This window comes from Gymnoscopelus braueri (genome assembly GCF_963280865.1).
Source record: "Gymnoscopelus braueri genome assembly, chromosome: 3".
NCBI lineage: Eukaryota > Metazoa > Chordata > Actinopteri > Myctophiformes > Myctophidae > Gymnoscopelus > Gymnoscopelus braueri.
In genome coordinates, this window is record NC_137612.1 from 47,168,727 (window position 1) to 47,189,639 (window position 20,913).

The following is a 20,913-nucleotide window of genomic DNA, read 5'->3' on the forward strand; positions in this document are numbered from 1 at the left end:
TAAATTGCACTGCGCTCTGCAGAAATTCAGCCTATAATCATCCATCCCATTTCTCTACCAAAAGCATTATGTTATAATGTCGTTCAGCAGAACACATTTATTTTTATTTCAATTAAATACAAAAAGAGGTTGTAGGCTGCGCAATGTTTGCTTTTGTGTACTTGCCATTATAAAACCCACAAGCAGGTGCAACTGTCCATTGTGCATTAGAGTGTGTGTGTGTGTATGTGTGTGTGTGTGTGTGTGTGTGTGTGTGTGTGTGTGTGTGTGTGTGTGTGTGTGTGTGTGTGTGTGTGTGTGTGTGTGTGTGTGTGTGTGTGTGTGTGTGTGTGTGTGTGTGTGTGTGTGTGTGTGTGTGTGTACGTGCGTGTAGTTGCCTGCATGCACCATATACATGCATGACAGTGCCTTGCGCATTTTATAGACTTGTGAGTCTGTGGGTCGATAATCTGCAGTGTTCCCTGAGCTCCCAGCAAGTGTATAAATGGTTTGACAAACAATAATAAAGTGAGGCAGGGCTATTGGTGGGATATTGACACGCTGAAATAATCCCTTAATAGCTGTGTGGTTTCCTCTGCTGTGTCCTCCACTTTCACTGCATCATGCCTGACGCTCAATTCACTGGAGCTGGTCTACAAAGCTCACAAGCTCGCATGTGCGACGCGCTGAGCTTGTAGATCTGCTACTTTCGTAGTATAAATCGGGCTCTAATGGAGAACGTTGACTCCTCCAGTCCCAGTGATTCCTTCAAGAACAGAAGACCTGAAAGTCAAGAGAAAAGACAGATTTTCATGAGCCTTTCTATGACAGGATCTCTAGATAACCTTTATTGATCACTGGAGGTTAATTCAGGAACAGGATGTGTGATGAGATGCATATCGTTGCCGTCGGGACATCGTATCTCCACATTTGTATGTTTTTTTCGTAAATGAATGACCTTCTGTCATCATACAAGAGTGTCACACAAAAGTAGTGAAATTTGTACACCCGACAGCCACCATATCATCCAACAACCCAGTGGTCTTTAAAGGGAGATGGATGGGGGATGGTGTGGAGGTTTGTTGCAGTGGGACAGCGAAAAGGTTTAGCTTGACATATCTGCTGATTTATAGTCAATAAATAGATTATTATTTAGAGAGTATATAATAGTTATTAGTTACTCCTTCTCAGAATACATGATCCTTCTAAGCGCAAGATAATGCATCACTGTCTTGTCTCTCTTTTGATTCTTGCTTGCAGCCCAACCCCCCTACAGTAGGGGCACAAGTACGCAACACACGCACACACATGCACCCATGCGCAACGAACACACACAAACACACGCACACTCGCCCGCACACACAACGCGCGCGCGCACACACGCACACACATAGAAACAGAGGCTGATTTCTGTCCAGACTCCCTCCATGGGATACAGTGTATGTGACGTGTTCCTGTCTCCTCAGCTCAGTGTCTGTCGTGCACTCAGTAAAGGCTTCTTTACATGTAGGCACACACACAAAGACCACAATACTGTGTGTGCTGCAAACACACATCTCCCCATACAGTAGGGGATATATAATAGACAACACAGACAGATGTACATGTACAGTACTGTCTGGCAGAAAACTTGTATGTTCAATTTGAATGTTTTCATGTTTTTTCATGAATCAACGCCCTATTTTATGCTTAGTCATATGACAGTGTTGCGCAAAAGTAGTGAAAATAGCCGATCTAGAAGCTCACAACATGTCGGATTGCAACGCGTTGTGAGCATGTAGATGCTAGGGGGAAAAAGTTAATCGTTTTGACATAAAAGAAAATTTCTTTGCCCAAAACTGGAACACCAGGTTGAAAGTGGTTAAGTCTGTGTTTTATAAATATTTAACCAAAGAGCTTGTGACCAAATAATTACCCTGAATGCATCGAAACACAGGTAATGTTTTCCATTTCCTGAAAAGTTGCAGTTTTGGACATAAAAGGTTTACGCCAGACAGCGACAACATGTTTCACCAGGAAGGAGACGTAAAAGACCCACAATACAAGAGGTGGGCAAGTGGTTCAAGCACTTTAACAGCACCCGCATGGACATGCTGACAGTGCACACCAGGGTAACCTTACCCGACATTAACATTTGGTAGAAGTGGGTAAGATGGCTTTGGCGATAGAGCAGTGATTCCCAACCTGTGGGCTGGGGCCCATTGGTGGGCCATGTGGATATTATTGCAAGTAGGTCCTCAAATAATTGGCAAAACACAAGATTTTATTGCTAATATAACATTAATACAAAAACATTCATGTAAAAAAACTAAATACCATGATTCGACCATGATCCAAGCCGGAACTCAATCGATTGCTTGATCATTAAAATAAACACATTTACATTTTTTTGCAGTGATCTCTGCCATGCTCTGTGCACACCTTGCCCCTCCCCCTGTGAGTCATGTCCAGATGGTACATGCTCCGTGCATTAACTGGGAGGTTAAATGTGCCTCTTTACCTCCTGCGGTGGTCGGTCACCTTGGACTCACCTCAAAATATGCAGTCCTCCACCACCTCCGCTGCACTCCCCCCCCTCCACACACACACACACACACACACACACACACACACACACACACACACACACACACACACACACACACACACACACACACACACACACACACACACACACACACACACACACACAGTCCTCTTTTCTCTCCCTCGACTATAGCTCCACTTAGCCTCATTGCATGGTTATCCAACCCCCACCCATTCAGTCTTCATCCTCAATCTCATTCCAACCTTCAGTCAGTAAATTGGCCTTGTCCTCTTCCCTACAGCTGCTGTCCTCCGTTCTCTCTGCCTTAACCACTTGAACCCCTGCAGCTATAGCGCCTCCTATTCGGACGGGAACATTCGCCAGAAATAGCCGATCTACACAAGCTTGTAGATTTGCTATTTCTGCCGAAGATATTTGGTGTAGACGGAAACAAGAGCAGACCAAGTACAGAGCCAACTCAGGTCCGTTTTATTAAGTATAGAAGGTTTAACCTGGCCTCCTATTTTGGGAATGTCCCCAAACATTTCAACTAGGCCTAATTCAAATTGTTCAAAAGTAGCAAAAATAGCAGATCTACAGGTTCACAATGAGCTCTCGGTGCGACATGTTGTGAGCTTGTATATCTGCTATTTTCACCATTCATCGATCATCGTACGATGAGGTATATAGTGGTTAATCAAACAGACTGACCAACGGTGAAGCCAGATTCATGCTTCGTCGCCAAAAACGAGAAAAACATGACGCATGGCAGGTGCACATGGCTTTAGTTTCTGTGGCTCAGGAGGTAGAGTGGTACTCCAGGAATCGGAAGGTTCCCCAGATCCTCCTCGTCGTGTTGAAGTGTCCTTGAGCAAGACACTGAACGTCTAACTGCCTCCAGGATGCTGCTGCCCACTGCTTCTAATACTTAATGCAGGGTCAGGCTGGGTTAGATTCTGGGTGCCGATGCATATGCCCTTTGTCATTAGGATGTTATAACAGAGGAACAGGCAGGGGGAAATATAAATGATGCGTATTGATGTCATTGATATGCCACATACAGTATGCAACATCTGATTGGAACATCAGGTCCAAAACATTTTCTGCAAGAGCGAAAATGTAGTGTAATTGGCGGAAAGAGTAGCTGTCCCGATCCCAATGCAATGCATAAAAATTCACACACAGGCACGCACACACACACACACACACACACACACCCACACAAACACACGCACATACGCACAATCCGTCCCCCCTCTCCTCTCTCTCTCTCACTCTCTCTCTCTCTCTTTCTCTCTCTCTCTCTCTCTCTCTCTCAGACGTGGTCACTGGACTGTAGAACATCTATCATTAAAGCAGGGAGGCGGAGTAGACGCTGAAATCCACTGTCTTCTCCTTCCTCAGCTCTCTGTTGGCTCTCTGTGGTCTCTGTGTTCTCTTCTGTCTGCATTGCCTTCTAACACTGTCCACAGTCCGACATTACAGTAACCAGTGTGATAATGATAATTGTTGTACAACGGCCGTCAAAGACTGACTGCATCAGAAGTCTGATAATGTAAATCTAATCATTCATTCCGAAGGCAAAAGTTTGTGTGTTTTTGTGCGTGTGTGCACAAGTGAGTGTACAAGTATATTTGAGTGGGTGTGTGCATGTGGTTGCACAGTGAGTGAGTGTGTGTGTGTGTGTGTGTGTGTGTGTGTGTGTGTGTGTGTGTGTGTGTGTGTGTGTGTGTGTGTGTGTGTGCGTGTGCGTGCACACTTCTCCACATCATGTGAGAGTGCGTAAATTGCTTCCTGCTTTCTGCTCAAAATCACCACCTTTAGTTTGAGGGCGCGCTGCAGTAAATACCATTTCGTGCTCAGTCCTTCCCAGAGGCAGAATGCGACACTAGACCTTTTCACACTTGACAACGTAAACATTCTAAATGGGTCCAAGTTTATTTCCTGTTGCAGTTAGCTGACAGGAAAGAAATAAACTTGGACATAAGCTGTTCCCTAGCAACGCAATTCCACTGACAAAAAATGGCCCGAGCACTCTGTGAAAATAGTACTGAGGGTCCTATCTTGAACTCGCTGCAAATCGGCACAAGGTGCACTGCAATTGTCATAGTTTACAACCTACGCATTTGTCATTTTCACTCCCAGCACTCATCTGTGCGCCCATGGGCATGTTGGTCTTAAAATGCGGTCTAGTCCAGCGCATTAATTCTCAACCCTTTTCATTTCAAGGACACCCAGTTTGATATGCCTTAGGCCGCAGATGCTCATTGGACACTATTTTTAATTTCGGGGACCCCAATCTACACGGTTAAATCCTCAGTGTTTATTTGACTTTGAGAGTGTACAAATGGAACCAAATGGACCTGTAAGGGTTTGTACACTCTCAGATTTACAGATACAAAAGGGTCCATTTGGACCCCTATTGGTCCCCAGACCCGACGTTGAGAAACAGTGGTCCAGCCCCAGACAGAATGCAGATATCTCCTTACTATTTAGAGAGCACATTATTCAGATCAAGATGTGTCCCTACGTAGCGCTCACAGCGCGCGAACACTGCTTGCAATCAAAATCCATCCGAATTCAACAATCAAGTTTTTGTCAATCAGTTCAAAACAGTGGGTTGGGACACAAAGTGACAGTTCAAAAGAATACAAGTCCGAACAACAGTATTTCTCCCAAGTGTTTAGTTTAGTTAACACAAGAAATTACATGGTACAACGTTTGGGCCACAGTTGGCCTTCATCAGGTTCACCTGATGAAGGCCAACTGTGGCCCAAACGTTTTATTTGTCAATCACAGGTACAATCAGTGAAATGTTGGTGCAGCATGTCCGCAAACTGTGCTAGCAACATCAATGATAGTACACAAGATAATTCTGGATGTTAATTAAATAAAAATAACAAGAATAATAAGATCATATAAAAAGATACAAATAAGGTTAAAAAGTAGAGGCAAGACACACTGCAAACCTGTTGTTCAGAATGGGGGGGGGGATACGTAATTTAGTATCAGATGTATAGAATGTGTGGTAAGATATCATCAATGGTAGCAGCACTGTATGTACATTGGGGATCTGCAAGGTATACCGTACATCTATAAATAGCATGCAGTGTCAGTCATGCATGTGGTCTAAATAAAGAGCCTAACTAAGAGGGGGAGCATGTGATTATTAAGTTGATATGTCAAGATATCACAGATGTCTCTTGGACATGAATGAAGAGACATTACAGGGGGGGTAAGAAGGCGTATACTCTGACTAGCGGCACAGCCGTGCGGGTGGTCCGGCCTCTCGTTTTCCATTTGATTGTTCGTGAGCAGAGAGCCTTTTGTTTCCCCTGCGTCTCCTGACATCATTAATAATGCTATTCAGGTAGATGGTCGCATGCTTTCACTTTGCTCACACGCAGATCCATTTCCTCGGCAGAAAATCGTTTGCGTCTCCTCCAACTTGGTCCAATCCATCAGTTAATAACAATGCGCCCGGTGCAGGCGCACATAGCTCTTAAAGGGAATGGGAGATGTCAATTAAATACAACACTTTGCAGCTTGCGCCATCTACACAGTAACTATCAAAATTGGAGATGGACACGGCCCAAAGGTGAAGCTTTTGGACCTTGATACGCTGCCTCGTGTCACAGATTGTCTAAATTCAAAATTCTCAAACTCAAAAACATACACGCCTGTACATTGACAGCTCCCTTCAATTCATGCCAGATCTGACTGAAACAGTAGATTTTAGTTACAAAGCCACATTCCTCCAAACAAGCACTTGCTGGTGACATCGCCACTCTCTCACCGCTGATCCGAGTGGCAACGTCGTCGTAAATCATTCCTGACTGATGATGCCAGCCTGTGATCATTGTGATCACCATTCATCACCAATCATCATTGTGTAACAAAGCGCCTGGTGCTGCGATGTTGCATCACATGTCTCATCCTACCCTCCAACTAGCTAATAATGCGTGTGTGTGCGTTTGTGTGCGTGTGTGCTCCAGAGCTGCAGCGACAGCAGGAAGGATATTTTCTTCTGTCACAGGCGGCTGTTTAATCCATTCAATCCGGGAACGCATCTGTGTCACTTTAGATTTCTTTGGCTATTCAAAAATAGCAGATATACACGCTCATAGCGCGGCACTCGAGCTTGTATAGATCTGCTATTTTTTAAGAGAAATCGTGAAAATGTGTCCAAATCTTTGAATATATATACATTTGAACTCAAATCTTTGTTTCTTGGGGTCCCTGGAACAAAATATTTTGAGATGGGGGGGGTCCGCGGACAAATACATATCATTTTGGGTGGTCCTTGACATGAAAAAGGTTTGAGAACCACTGACATTATAGCAACATAATTCTTTTTTCAAAAAAACTGCTAGGATTTAGAAGACATTTGTAGAATCCCCAGAAGCACACATTTTCACGATTTTTCTAAAAGAATAGCAGATCTACAAGCTCGTAGCTTGTAGATCTGCTATTTTCGAATAGCCCAAAGTATAAAATAATGGTTATAGCTAAAAATCTAAAATGACACAGCATGCGTTCCCGGATTGAATGGGTTAATCTACCACAACAGCTCGTTTCAGAGTCGGCCGTGCACAGCAGCGCAGTCCATTTAGATGCAGATGTGGGCAGGCTGGTAACATGTGTCGAGCTAATCCCACAGCGCCTCTGGCTGAGAGAGGGCTGGGTTTTTTTTCTTTTAAGGGGGACCCCCACAGTGCTCTTCCTTCTCATCAGACTTCCCTTTTAAGCTTGATTTATTCTTCTTTGAACGATGAAGAGCGGAAATAGCCTACAAGCTCATATACATGTCACATCTGTGACGGAGCATACAGTAGGCATTAGGACAGTGGTTCTCAACCTTTTCAGGCCATATTTGAACTAGGGACCCCCCCCCCCACCCTGATAAGCACTTGGAATGAAGGAGTTGAGGCATTACATTTTGTTCGACTCGGTTCCACTGATAAATATTTCGAAAATAACAGATCTACAAACTCACGTGCGAGGCGTTGTGAGCTTGTAGATCGGCTATTTTCATTAGGTCTTAAAAGTCCCTAAATTGTCACTTCACTGTCATCTGGGGACCCCCCCCCAAAAAAAAGAATCACGTGGGGGTCCCGACCCACAGGTTGAAAACCACTGCATTAGGTGACAGAACTTCACAGCCCTCGATCCCCTCTCCTGGAATGCAGGGACCCAGACAGGCAGGCAATACCGAGGGGCACCAGGCAACGACATTGACTTTACCTCTGTGATCATTACATTTGAATTGGCCAAATGAATTGCCAATTTAAGAGGCTTTAGTCACAGCACAGGGATGTGCGCATGCAGGCGTACGTGCACTGGCACCATGTCTGGTTTGTGGAAAGGCAATGCAATGATAAGGTTCTCTATCTCTTTCCATCTGTTTCTGTCTCTCTCTCTCTCTCTCTCTCTCTCTCTCTTTCCATCTGTTTCTGTCTCTCTCTCTCTCTCTCTCTCTCTCTCTCTCTCTCTCTCTCTCTCTCTCTCTCTCTCTCTCTCTTCTCTCTCTATCTCTCAATCCCAGCTACCTCTGTCTCGCAATCACTTAAAAAAAGAAAAATCCAATAAGCTATTACGCTGGCATTGATCTTCTTCTCAGCCAAACATTTGCATTGGGAGAAAAAAAAGGTGGTAAGGCGAGGGAGAGGGTGAGACCTAGGCTGTCTGTCCGGTTTAGTGAGGAGAAGTGTAACGGACGGGGAACACTGGATTTATAGAGTTTGGCAGCACTTTAACACTTTAATGCCCCAGAGAATGTGTCAAATCGATGCTCTCTCCCCTGCATGGGGGCCGTATAGAGGAGTGTTGGTGTTCACCGATCTGATGTGACTGTAAATCTCTCTGCAAGGCGGTGCTGCGTCTGGGAGATGCTGGGACATCGGCCTGCTGTAGTGGTTCCTCCCCAATTCGTCATTATAGGACTACTATTTGTAAGAATGCGTTGTCAACTTGTCACAGAACAGTGTAGTCACGACAGGCCAACTAACCTCACATCACCACTCACCAGGCTTCCTGCAGTTCCTGTGGAAAGCCTGGTTCACCATTAGTGTTGCAACAGTTAATCAAACTAATTGATTTAATTGATTATAAAAAAGAATCAATAACCCCCCCATTAGAAAAAAAGATGCGACGTGTTGTGCGAAACAGTTGTACGATGAAAATGAAGTATAAAATACGGCTTAAGTGTTTAATCAGACTAATTGAATTAGTTGATTATAGAAAATCTATTTGACATTATTTGCGTTATATTATATATATATTATTATATATTCAAAAATGTGCTTCTCGATTGTTTGATTAATCCAAAAATTATTGATAGAATAATTGCTAAACAAATAATCGATAGTTGCCGCCCTAGTCCCCATGTCATTTTTAAGTTTTAACTATAGTGCCATCCAGTCTAGAGCCTGCCTACTCCAAAACGGTTTCATGCAATTTCCACATACAGATCACACACAGACCGGTTCCATGTCTGCAGATTATTTCTAGACTGGATGTGCAAACTGGAAAAGCAAATTGATCCACAGTCTTACAGACTTAAGAGACTAGTGTCAAATGAAACAGACTGAGTGTGAGTGTCTGATAGCAGACATGAAGGGTATACAGCCTACGCGGAGGCAGGAACAAAGCCTTGTTAAATGGAACAGGTCTATGGAGAACTTACTTGAGAGGTCACGTGATCGCACATTACAACACCCCGCTCTATGGTATGTGTTTCAGTCTGTTCGAGTGAATATACTGTGCAAATACAAAAACAGATGATCATTCTATTGAATTGATTAGACTAATGTTGTCTATTTTGCCACGGCACTAACAATGTAATGGCCATTTATAACAAAGTCGGTGACAATTCTCTTTCATACTACTGTTTATCTTTCATTAAGTGCATCTGTTTTACATGGAGGATCTGTACTGTAGGCTACATCCCACAAAATAAATGAACGTAGAAGGCTGCGTTGGGGGCAGCTTTTGCAAGGGTTGTTTTTAAGAATAAAGGATTTATAAGGACGATTGAATATCGAATCTACCAAAAATGAGTTGCAACCAAAGAATGTCCATTAGATTATACCAGCAACTAATTATATCTGATGTTTAACCACTACAGAGACTTCGGAGCAACACCATTGGGGGAAATTTTAAAATGTAAATGAATAGTTCACCCAAAAGATCAATTATCAATTATACACCACATGAAGCCTTGAATTCATAGAGATTTTTTACGCATTCCTGAGCCCATAATTTGATGACCAAGTGTAATTCCGGTAGGAGACTCAAAGAGACTCCTTTGAGTCTCCTACCGGATACATAAGCATATTTCTGCCGGTAATCAAATTACTGGCTTAGGAATTCAAAAACTAAAAAAAAAATCTCCATGAATCCAATGCTTTATGGGGTGTGTAATTGATAGAAAATAAGTAATGTTTTGGGTGAACTACTCCTTTAAGGACAAGCCAATATAAGGCTGCTCTAAACTGGTCTGCTCTCAATGCTGTTGCTGACCGCCCTGCTGAGACATGCTGGCTGTCCAGTCTATTGGGACCTCTAATCTCGGAAAACATCAGAGCACATTTTCACGCTCTATCTTGGTAAATCAACCACAGATTTGAAGCTTAAACAACCAAATTCTAGTCTGAAAACTCTTAGAATTACATTGTATGACACAGCAACAGTAGTATTTCGAAAATTACAGCTGTGTTCTCCACCATTGTTCTCACGTTGCTGCTGGTGTGGCTGGTGCAAAACGCATTCTGGGAAGTCGGTTATCCTGAGGGGTCTGAAGGGTCAGATGCAGATGCAGCCTTCAAATAAGGGGGAAAATAGGCTGCATTAGAAGCAGCCTACAAAATGGGACGGGTCCTGGCACACCGCTGTGACATAATTGGCCTTCAAATGCAGTCTTCGAAGTACCTGAAATGGGACACAGCTATATTACTTTTAATGTTGTGTAAAATGTCTCATATCTCTGCAGCCTCACGACTTTAGAACAGCAGACTTACTTCACATTTGAAATGTTCTATAAACAAGTAGAACACTTCTGCATTATTGTGAGATATCATGGTTCAAGACTGCACTAAACTAAATCTATAGACAAGTAGAGGATCGGAGGAATTCCAGATGTACTGTATATCTAACAACCCAATCACCAGAGGAGAAACGTTGCAGTTGTACATTTCTTCAAACCATGGATATGATGCATCTCAACGTTTCAAGGCAGGCAGCAGTGAGAGGCAGAGTAGGGCGGGTCTTGAGACAGACTTCATATCACCTTGCCTCAACTAGTGAATGAAGCCTCGTAGAAATGTCCTTAAGCATTAAAGATACTTAATACTTTAGTGATAACTACATTACTGCATAATCCATAAATAGTCAGACAAGCCTAATGTTGATTATTTGTGATGATGTGTGTCAGTATCCTAGTCAGTATCCTGGTATCAGTATCCTGGTATCAGTATCCTGGTCAGTATCCTGGTGTCAGTATCCTGGTGTCAGTATCCTGGTGTCAGTATCCTGGTGTCAGTATCCTGGTATCAGTATCCTGGTGTCAGTATCCTGGTGTCAGTATCCTGGTGTCAGTATCCTGGTGTCAGTATCCTGGTATCAGTATCCTGGTATCAGTATCCTGGTCAGTATCCTGGTCAGTATCCTGGTGTCAGTATCCTGGTGTCAGTATCCTGGTGTCAGTATCCTGGTATCAGTATCCTGGTGTCAGTATCCTGGTATCAGTATCCTGGTATCAGTATCCTGGTGTCAGTATCCTGGTGTCAGTATCCTGGTATCAGTATCCTGGTATCAGTATCCTGGTGTCAGTATCCTGGTATCAGTATCCTGGTGTCAGTATCCTGGTGTCAGTATCCTGGTATCAGTATCCTGGTATCAGTATCCTGGTGTCAGTATCCTGGTGTCAGTATCCTGGTATTAGTATCCTGGTGTCAGTATCCTGGTGTCAGTATCCTGGTCAGTATCCTGGTGTCAGTATCCTGGTCAGTATCCTGGTGTCAGTATCCTGGTGTCAGTATCCTGGTGTCAGTATCCTGGTGTCAGTATCCTGGTGTCAGTATCCTGGTATCAGTATCCTGGTGTCAGTATCCTGGTGTCAGTATCCTGGTGTCAGTATCCTGGTATCAGTATCCTGGTGTCAGTATCCTGGTGTCAGTATCCTGGTGTCAGTATCCTGGTATCAGTATCCTGGTGTCAGTATCCTGGTGTCAGTATCCTGGTCAGTATCCTGGTGTCAGTATCCTGGTGTCAGTATCTTGGTGTCAGTATCCTGGTGTCAGTATCTTGGTGTCAGTATCTTGGTGTCAGTATCCTGGTGTCAGTATCTTGGTGTCAGTATACTGGTCAATATCCTAATCAGTATCCCATATGGTGTCAGTATCGTGGTGTCAGTTTCCTGGTGTCAGTATCCTGGTGTCAGTATCCTGGTGTCAGTATCCTGGTGTCAGTATCCTGGTGTCAGTATCCTGGTATCAGTATCCTGGTATCAGTATCCTGGTGTCAGTATCCTGGTGTCAGTATCCTGGTATCAGTATCCTGGTGTCAGTATCCTGGTGTCAGTATCCTGGTGTCAGTATCCTGGTATCAGTATCCTGGTGTCAGTATCCTGGTGTCAGTATCCTGGTCAGTATCCTGGTGTCAGTATCCTGGTGTCAGTATCTTGGTGTCAGTATCCTGGTGTCAGTATCTTGGTGTCAGTATCTTGGTGTCAGTATCCTGGTGTCAGTATCTTGGTGTCAGTATACTGGTCAATATCCTAATCAGTATCCCATATGGTGTCAGTATCGTGGTGTCAGTTTCCTGGTGTCAGTTTCCTGGTGTCAGTATCCTGGCGTCAGTATCCTGGTGTCAGTATCCTGGTGTCAGTATCCTGGTGTCAGTATCCTGGTGTCAGTAGCCTGGTCAGTATCCTGGTGTCAGTATCCTGGTCAGTATCCTGGTGTCAGTATCCTGGTCAATATCCTATCCTAATCAGTATCCCATGGTATCAGTATCCTGGTGTCAGTATCCTGGTATCAGTATCCTGGTATTAGTATCCTGGTATCAGTATCCCTGTCAATATCCTGGTTAGTATCCTGGTGTCAGTATCATGGTCAGTTTCCTGGTGTCAGTATCCTGGTGTCAGTATCCTGGTGTCAGTATCCTGGTGTCAGTATCCTGGTGTCAGTATCCTGGTATCAGTATCCTGGTATCAGTATCCTGGTGTCAGTATCCTGGTGTCAGTATCCTGGTATCAGTATCCTGGTGTCAGTATCCTGGTGTCAGTATCCTGGTGTCAGTATCCTGGTATCAGTATCCTGGTGTCAGTATCCTGGTGTCAGTATCCTGGTCAGTATCCTGGTGTCAGTATCCTGGTGTCAGTATCTTGGTGTCAGTATCCTGGTGTCAGTATCTTGGTGTCAGTATCTTGGTGTCAGTATCCTGGTGTCAGTATCTTGGTGTCAGTATACTGGTCAATATCCTAATCAGTATCCCATATGGTGTCAGTATCGTGGTGTCAGTTTCCTGGTGTCAGTTTCCTGGTGTCAGTATCCTGGCGTCAGTATCCTGGTGTCAGTATCCTGGTGTCAGTATCCTGGTGTCAGTATCCTGGTGTCAGTATCATGGTCAGTATCCTGGTGTCAGTATCCTGGTGTCTGTGATGTACAGGCGTAGAGGCAGCTCTATGTAGGATTATGCATTCAGTCTCATGCCATAGTTCTTGTCTAGCTTTCGACAATAACAAGGTCACTCTGGCCTGCTCTCTCACACACAGTGGTAAAAAAATTTGCTGCCTGCTCCAAACACCATGAAAAACACTCTGCTTGTATAGTAACTCATTTAATATCATTGCATCAGTAGTACATATTTGTATCTCAATTACATTTATCAGACCAATATTTGTAATTTGTATCAAAATACTTTTGGATGTATTTTCACCCATCTCTGCAACATAGTATACTTAAGTTCCCATTTATCTGTATCACAATGAAAACACATTTTCAACGTTTTAATGAAAAAATACTGTGACATAAGTTTTACATAAATTTTATATTAATGTTATATTATTAATCAAATCCAATGAATTGGGGCCCACTTGCAATATCCTCACGGCCTAACAGTGGGCCCTGCTGATCTAGGATTGACATGGTCTGCATGTGGAAACATTGATACTTTATGCAGTGTATTGGGGGTTACAAAACATCCACATTATACAGTATGTGTGTCTTCTTTGAAATATACCTATACCTATATCTATGCTAGTGATTCCCAACGTGTGGGTCCACAGGTTCAATTCAATCGATTCAGTCGATATTGTTGATAATATAAGATTTATAAAGAGTCATGGTATTTGGTATCACAGTATCTTTAAAACATTGAAAGAAATTAGTTTTAATTGTGATACCGATGAATAGGAACTAATGTATTCTACACTAGTTCCATTGATCATAATAAACACGCTCTGAAAATGCATGTGGTTATTGTCTGCCGTGTTAAGTGGTCAGATGGGTGGGCTTTTGAGATTTTCAAAGTGGGCCCTGATCCATAAAAGGGGGAAAACGCTGATCTATGCCCATCTTTCCATGTGATTTACGTTTACGTTGTCCTGTGTTGACCCGTTCCTGTGCGTTGTAGACGTAGAGTGTGAACTAAAGCGTGTGGGATGCAGATAGGTCGTCCAGCCCCGTACAAATGTTGCTGTGGTCAATTTGATGAAGGTGATAATGACCACCATGTGTGGTGCAGGATGCCTGGCACGTCAGGGGGGGACATCGAAACCGTGAGCTCCTGTTCCGTCTGTCAGCCAGAGCCCCCCCTCCACGCCCCCAGCTGTCTGTCTTTCCTGGACATTCTCTCCACATCGCTCCAGGCCCACTTACAGCAGTGTGTGAGACTTCTCAGATGAGAGCTTTCTGTCGAGAGAATTATAAATCTTAAAGGAAAGCCGGGAGAGATGGACGGAAAACACTTCTTCTCTTTCCATCTATTTCTAATGCTGACAGCACATTCGAGACTCTCCACCCCCCTACCCCCCACTGTCACTGAAAGGAGCTTCCTGTTACTGAAATAGCTCGCTCTGTGTGTGTGTGTGTGTGTGTGTGTGTGTGTGTGTGTGTGTGTGTGTGTGTGTGTGTGTGTGTGTGTGTGTGTGTGTGTGTGTGTGTGTGTGTGTGTGTGTGTGTGTGTGTGTGAGACCGTTTCTGAGAACCAATTTTGTAGCGTGGCAAACACAAAGACGGCGGTAATAAAAGAATGACAAAAGCGGATCATTCACGGGAGGAAGGAATTAAACGTTCTCTCAGTGCGGGAGGACGGAACGCGGCACCCTGCTGGTTTTAACAGTACAGAAAATAGGCATAACTATGAAGTGTGGGAGGAATGGATAGACTTGAGCATGAGCAAACAGACAGAGGAGAGGAGGAGGAGGAGGAGGAGGAGGGAAGGCAAACAGCCAGCAGACGTATGATGATGAGTTTTGGGAGAGAAGTAGAACTGTGTTTTGGCAAGAATCTGGCGATATGATCACGATACAGAGGTTACGATTCAATATATTGCGACAGTGGAAGCAAGGCGATATAATATTGTGATTTTTAATCGAATTTTAGGAAAGCTGTCCTGTAAAGAACACACCACCATATGCATAAAAAATGCATACCATTTTATTTAGTACAATTTTGAGTAGAAATAACCTTTTTGAATGCTATCAGAACATTAGGATCTACTTTTGTATTCATCACAGTCCCTTTAACAATGATTATCATAGCACTACTTTTTGTCCAGTTTGAGCAAAGGAATTAACATTTGGCTATACTAGTAAATGTATTTGACAAACACAAAAAATAAAAGCCTATAATAAAAGACATTTGCCTATAACAGTAAATAAATTATCTTTTTTATTATGAACCCATTAAAACCAGGAAAGCATGCTTTCTAATTTCAGATTTGAGCTTTATTCAGTTTTTCAAAAAACTCTTAGGATTTAGTACAGTGGTTCTAAAAAATAGCAGATCCACAAGCTCACAGCTGCGAGCTTAAGTTCATCTGCTATTTTTGAAAAATCTTTTTTGAAACTTTTTTTAATACTTTTGAATTTTGTCCCTGGCACAGAACATTTTCAGATGGGGGTCCGGGGCCAAATACATATAATCGAAAACGTTTGAGAACTACTGATTTATAAGGCATTTGTAGAATCGGCCTCAGGTCTTAATGGGTTAATTAAAAATGGTTAAGGGTTTTGAGTATATTCAATTGTTTCGATATGTGTGTGTGCGTGTGTGTGTGTGTGTTTGTGTGTGTGTGTGTGTGTGTGTGTGTGTGTGTGTGTGTGTGTGTGTGTGTGTGTGTGTGTGTGTGTGTGTGTGTGTGTGTGTGTGTGTGTGTGTGTGTGTGTGTGTGTGTGTGTGTGGGGGGGGGGTCCAAAGCAGACAGTAAAAAGGGCTCGGTGAAATGGGGATAGAAAGTGATGTCTTGGCACGGGTAGGGAGTGAGAGGAGCAACAGAAAGACAAGGCTGATATCTCCAGCGCTCCAGCTGCAAAGCTTAAGGAGCTTATATAGTCTCTCTGTCCATCAGAGAAGACTGCTCACGTACAGCATGTGCTTTAACTACTGCTCAACTACCAGCGTGGGGGGCGGGGTCACAAGTCAGGTGCAAAACATGATTCAAGTGAGATGAAATATGAAAGATGACGGTGGTTTTGACAATCTCTGCTTGTTCAGTCCCCTGGGGGACCGTCACTCTGAGAAAATGTTTCATTAACTACAGTGTCTGTGCGTTGTAACCCTCTCTCTCTCTCACTCACTCACGCACGCACGCACGCACGCACGCACGCACGCACGCACGCACGCACGCACGCACGCACGCACGCACGCACGCACGCACGCACGCACGCACGCACGCACGCACGCACGCACGCACGCACGCACGCACGCACGCACGCACGCACACAGACCGTGGCCGAGTTCTGAGTGACTAGCTAACTGCCTCCCTCTGAGCTGATTAACAAGCATCGACTCTGTCCAGTGAAGATATACAGTATTGGACTTTCTAATTAGCTCACGCTGATGAGATAGTTTCTAATAAAACATACGTGTATTCTAATATACCGCAATGTCAGTAAGAATAATGTGTCTTTTCTTCTCTTGTCTCCCTTTGTGGCTTTCATCCCTGCGTGTGCACGTGCTCCAGGAAGTGTAAACCGACCAGGGCCGGTCCCTGCCTTCCTGAGGAGCCCTGCAATGATGGGGCCCCCTCTGGACCTGAAGCATTTCCTCCAGTTCCCCATGGAGGCTCCTCATCCAGCCAGCATTGGCCTCTTCCACAACTTCAACACAGTGAGTAATCATTACATAGACACACACATGCGTATCACACACACACACACGCACGCACGCACGCACGCACGCACGCACGCACGCACGCACGCACGCACGCACGCACGCACGCACGCACGCACGCACGCACGCACGCACGCACGCACGCACACACACACACACACACACGCACGCACGCACGCACGCACGCACGCATGCACGCATGCACGCACGCACAGTCGCACACGCACACGCGCACACACACACACACACACACACACACACACACACACACACACACACACACACACACACACACACACACACACACACGCACGTTGTATTACTATTCTTGTGAGGACATCAATGTTTTAGGATGGGGATTTTATGATTGCCATCTTGATTTTTATTTTGTCATTTTTGGCTCTAAGCCTAAAGCCAAAAATAGCCGCTCGTCAAGCTCACAGCGCATCGCACCACAACCCGCTGTGAGCTTGGAGATTGGCTATTTTTGGGGCACGACATACTCACAATAATGTAAATCAGGCATAACCCCAACCCCTAAAACTAAGCTCTAAATGCCTAATTCTAACCCTAACCACAACCTCAATCTTTTTCTAATTGTAAATCTAATCCTAATTTTCTATTAAACCATAAAACAACCTCTCGCAATGTCTATTTCTCAAGTATAGTCATACAAGTAGGCCTTCACACACACACACACACACACACACACACACACACAGACACACACACACACACACACACACACACACACACACACACACACACACACACACACACACACACACACACACACACACACACACACACACACACACACACACACACAGTGACGTACAGTACATGGTGTTGTTTCACATAATAGGCAGATTGACCGTAGACAGTAATGATATTCAGCTGTGGTTTAGATATGTCCCCTCCTGAACAAAGATGGATGATGAAGTGTTTGTGGATTTATGCATTATCCAGTATGAGAAGATGACAAGTGTTTGCTTTTCAAGAAGCCCCTCTGCATATTCACAAAATGCCCAGGCTGGTGTTTTACTGCAATACAATGAGTTACGGCTAATCAATTTTATAAGAGGCACGGGCTGTGTTACCTACAGTCAGCATTTTGAGGCCAGTTCATTTCCAGATTGAGTTTCATGTGAAGGTCAATGTGGTGACAAATAATGATTTGCACGCACGCACGCACACGCACACACACGCACGCGCACACACACACACACACACACACACACACACACACACACACACACACACACACACACACACACACACACACACACACACACACACACACACACACACACGTGCACACACACACACACACACTCACAGAATAGTGATCACATTTACATACTGCATGTCAATGGTCACACTGGCACTTCCGCAGGTTGGAGATTCATTCTACTAACAGTTCCGACATTGACTGAAGCCACTAATCTTACAGAGTGCTAAAGTCTAATCACTCCCTCTCTCAGTCATTAGCACTTGAACGACCCTACATAGAAAGCCTAATTTATACGGTGTGAGCCAAGCCGTGGCTCACGGCTCATAGCTCTGTACTAGCTATGAGCCACGGGCCACGGGCCATGGCTTGGCTCATACAGGATAAAAAATGTGGCTTTACTTTAAGGTGACAGTTTTTTTTTTCCCCCCTACGGCGGCGCACTAAAGCTTGATTCATACTCGAAAATAGCCGACCTACAAGCTCACAATGCATTGTGGATGCGACGTGTTGTGAGCTTGTAGGTCTGCTATTTTCGACACGTGACACTGTCGTGTGACAGAGAATAAATTAGGCTTATGGATGGCGTGTTGATCAGTCAGTCAGTCCGTCCACCAATTCGGTCCCAAACAACATATTGCGAAAGCTACTGATTGGCCTTTCCTCTTGCACCGCCATTAGTCAAACCTTCCACTCACACACTAGATATCTTAAGTTCAAACCCACTTTGGTCCAGTCGGGTGTAAGGAGCATCACTGCCTCTAGGAGCTAAAAGCGGGGGGCTTTTAGACTCTCTGTCTTGTTTATTTATTTTGAACCTCTATTAAGCCAGGAAAACTTCACTGAAACTGCACTGAAAATAGCCGATATACAAGCTGACATGCCTTGTGAGTTTTCAGATTGGCTATTTGCAGCTTGTGATATCATTGTACAACAAATTATAAATCAGGCTGTGCACTGAGGGTGACAGGCCAAGAATTGCTTCATGAATGAAAAGATACCAGTGAGTGAGTCCACGAATAGACAAAGAAGGCCAGCCAACATTGTCATAAAGAACACAGTGATGAGTGATGAGTGAGGGCATTTATGAGGTGCAATCAATTTTTTTTATTTCATCTGTGATGAACTTATTAAGAGCACTGTGGTGAATATACACTAGAATCTCTAATGTAATGGTTTGTGCTTGGCCCCCTCCTTTTTTCCCTCTACACCAAATCTCTTTGCCAAAAATAGTCAATCTACTGTACTATCTCACAAATGTGTCGCAATGCGACGGGTTTTGGGTTGGTGTGAGCTGTTGTGATGCTATTTTTGCGGAATATTCGCCTATTGTGACATGCCCAGAAAAGGGATGCTAATGAACGTGGTTAATATAGCCAAAATATGGCAACAAAGGCGTGATACTTTCTCCATTAAAACATACATTCTCTTTATTATAAACTCATGACCTCATAATTAGCCAAAATGCAAGAGCAGAATTACCTGTCAACCAGGAAGTACACTTCACAATTTGTTCTCTAAAATAAGGTCTGCGTCAGTGTTTTGTTATAGAGTTTTGTTATACGTGTGTTAACCGTTTGTGTGTTAGTTTCTTTTGTCCGAATGTCCGCTATGCTGGTGTTAAAGTAATTTTGAAATGTAGTGAACATTTGTGAAGAACTGCTAATTAATGCAATGATGTCTGAGTCGAATACACTCCTCTCTTTCCTATGACATCTGTTACTGCAGACATTCTGACTCCTGGAGACAAGTTTGCATTTGTTTGTTTTGTGGCTGGGGGGTAGGAATAGTTGAAGGATAGGTGTTTTCTGCCCCTGGCTGGAACAAAGGGAATAATTATTTTTGTTTTCTGCCCCTGGCTGGAACAAAGGGAATAATTATTTTTGTTTCCAGGTGTTTTCGATGTTAATGAAGCTGTTGGGTTGGAGGAGGGATCTCATTATTTTGTCATTTTGGTGATGAATATAAGTCACTTGCTTTCAGTGTGATCTTTTAGTTCAGACTGCTGGCTGTTCCATACATTTCTCGTCCTGCTGAATTGTAAGTTTGAGGCTCCTTTTTGATATCAAAAATATATCACCAATTCTTCTAAAACTGTGAATTTGTCTGTGCCTTATTTTGTCTATTCTGTTTGACTGAGTTCCCATTCAGATTCTGCTTTGACACTGGTTTGTCAGTTGGTTAGGTGTTAAATGTTTCATGTGACATGGACCACAATTCTGAGTGAGTGAGTGTGTAAAAATGTAACCAAATGGACCCTTATACACTCTCAGTCGGAGTTAAATTAACACTCTGTACTGTGGAGTCCTGTGAGTGAGGCTTGAGACGCTGTTCACCTCTAGAGGGTGCTAGAGCAGAGACTTGAAGGACAAAGAGAAGGTGAAACAGACAGGTGAAAATGCTTGATTAAGCCTACTGTGATTATTGTGTCAAATCCATTATTATTACAGATCGGGGAAGGCTTTTCATTAGAATATCCAGATTTTGGTACACACACATTGTAGTGTGTACCGAGTGTTGACTTTCCTCTATTGAGTGAGATACACAGTGTGAGACCAGGGAGATAGAGACTGAGTAGATGTAGATGCTGCTTTAGTTGTCATACAGCTACAAAATGCATTACCATTTTCATTTTTGTCTCCGCCAGGCCGAAAGGCATGGCGAGAGAGTATGTTTTCGCCCCTGTCCGTCCGTCCGTCCGTCCGTCCGTGTGTCCGTCCGTCCGTCCGTGTGTCCTGTCTGTGTGTTAGCAGCTAATCTCTGGCACCGTTGGCCCGGTCGCTCCGAAACTGTGCACACACACTCCCTGGATGCCAATTCAGAACCTCTGCCCCAATTTT

At 43.9% G+C, this 20,913-nt stretch overlaps 1 protein-coding gene across 1 annotated transcript in view; it reads left to right on the forward strand.

Moving 5' to 3' along the window:
• The window catches only part of LOC308082355 (zinc finger protein 385A-like), a 47,608-nt gene that overhangs the window by 9,380 nt on the left and 17,315 nt on the right, over positions 1–20,913 (forward strand). Inside the window, exon 2 of the mRNA XM_080424078.1 lies at positions 16,694–16,839. Within this exon, the coding sequence (XP_080280204.1) occupies positions 16,694–16,839 (146 nt within the window). The remainder of the gene's footprint in view (positions 1–16,693; positions 16,840–20,913) is intronic.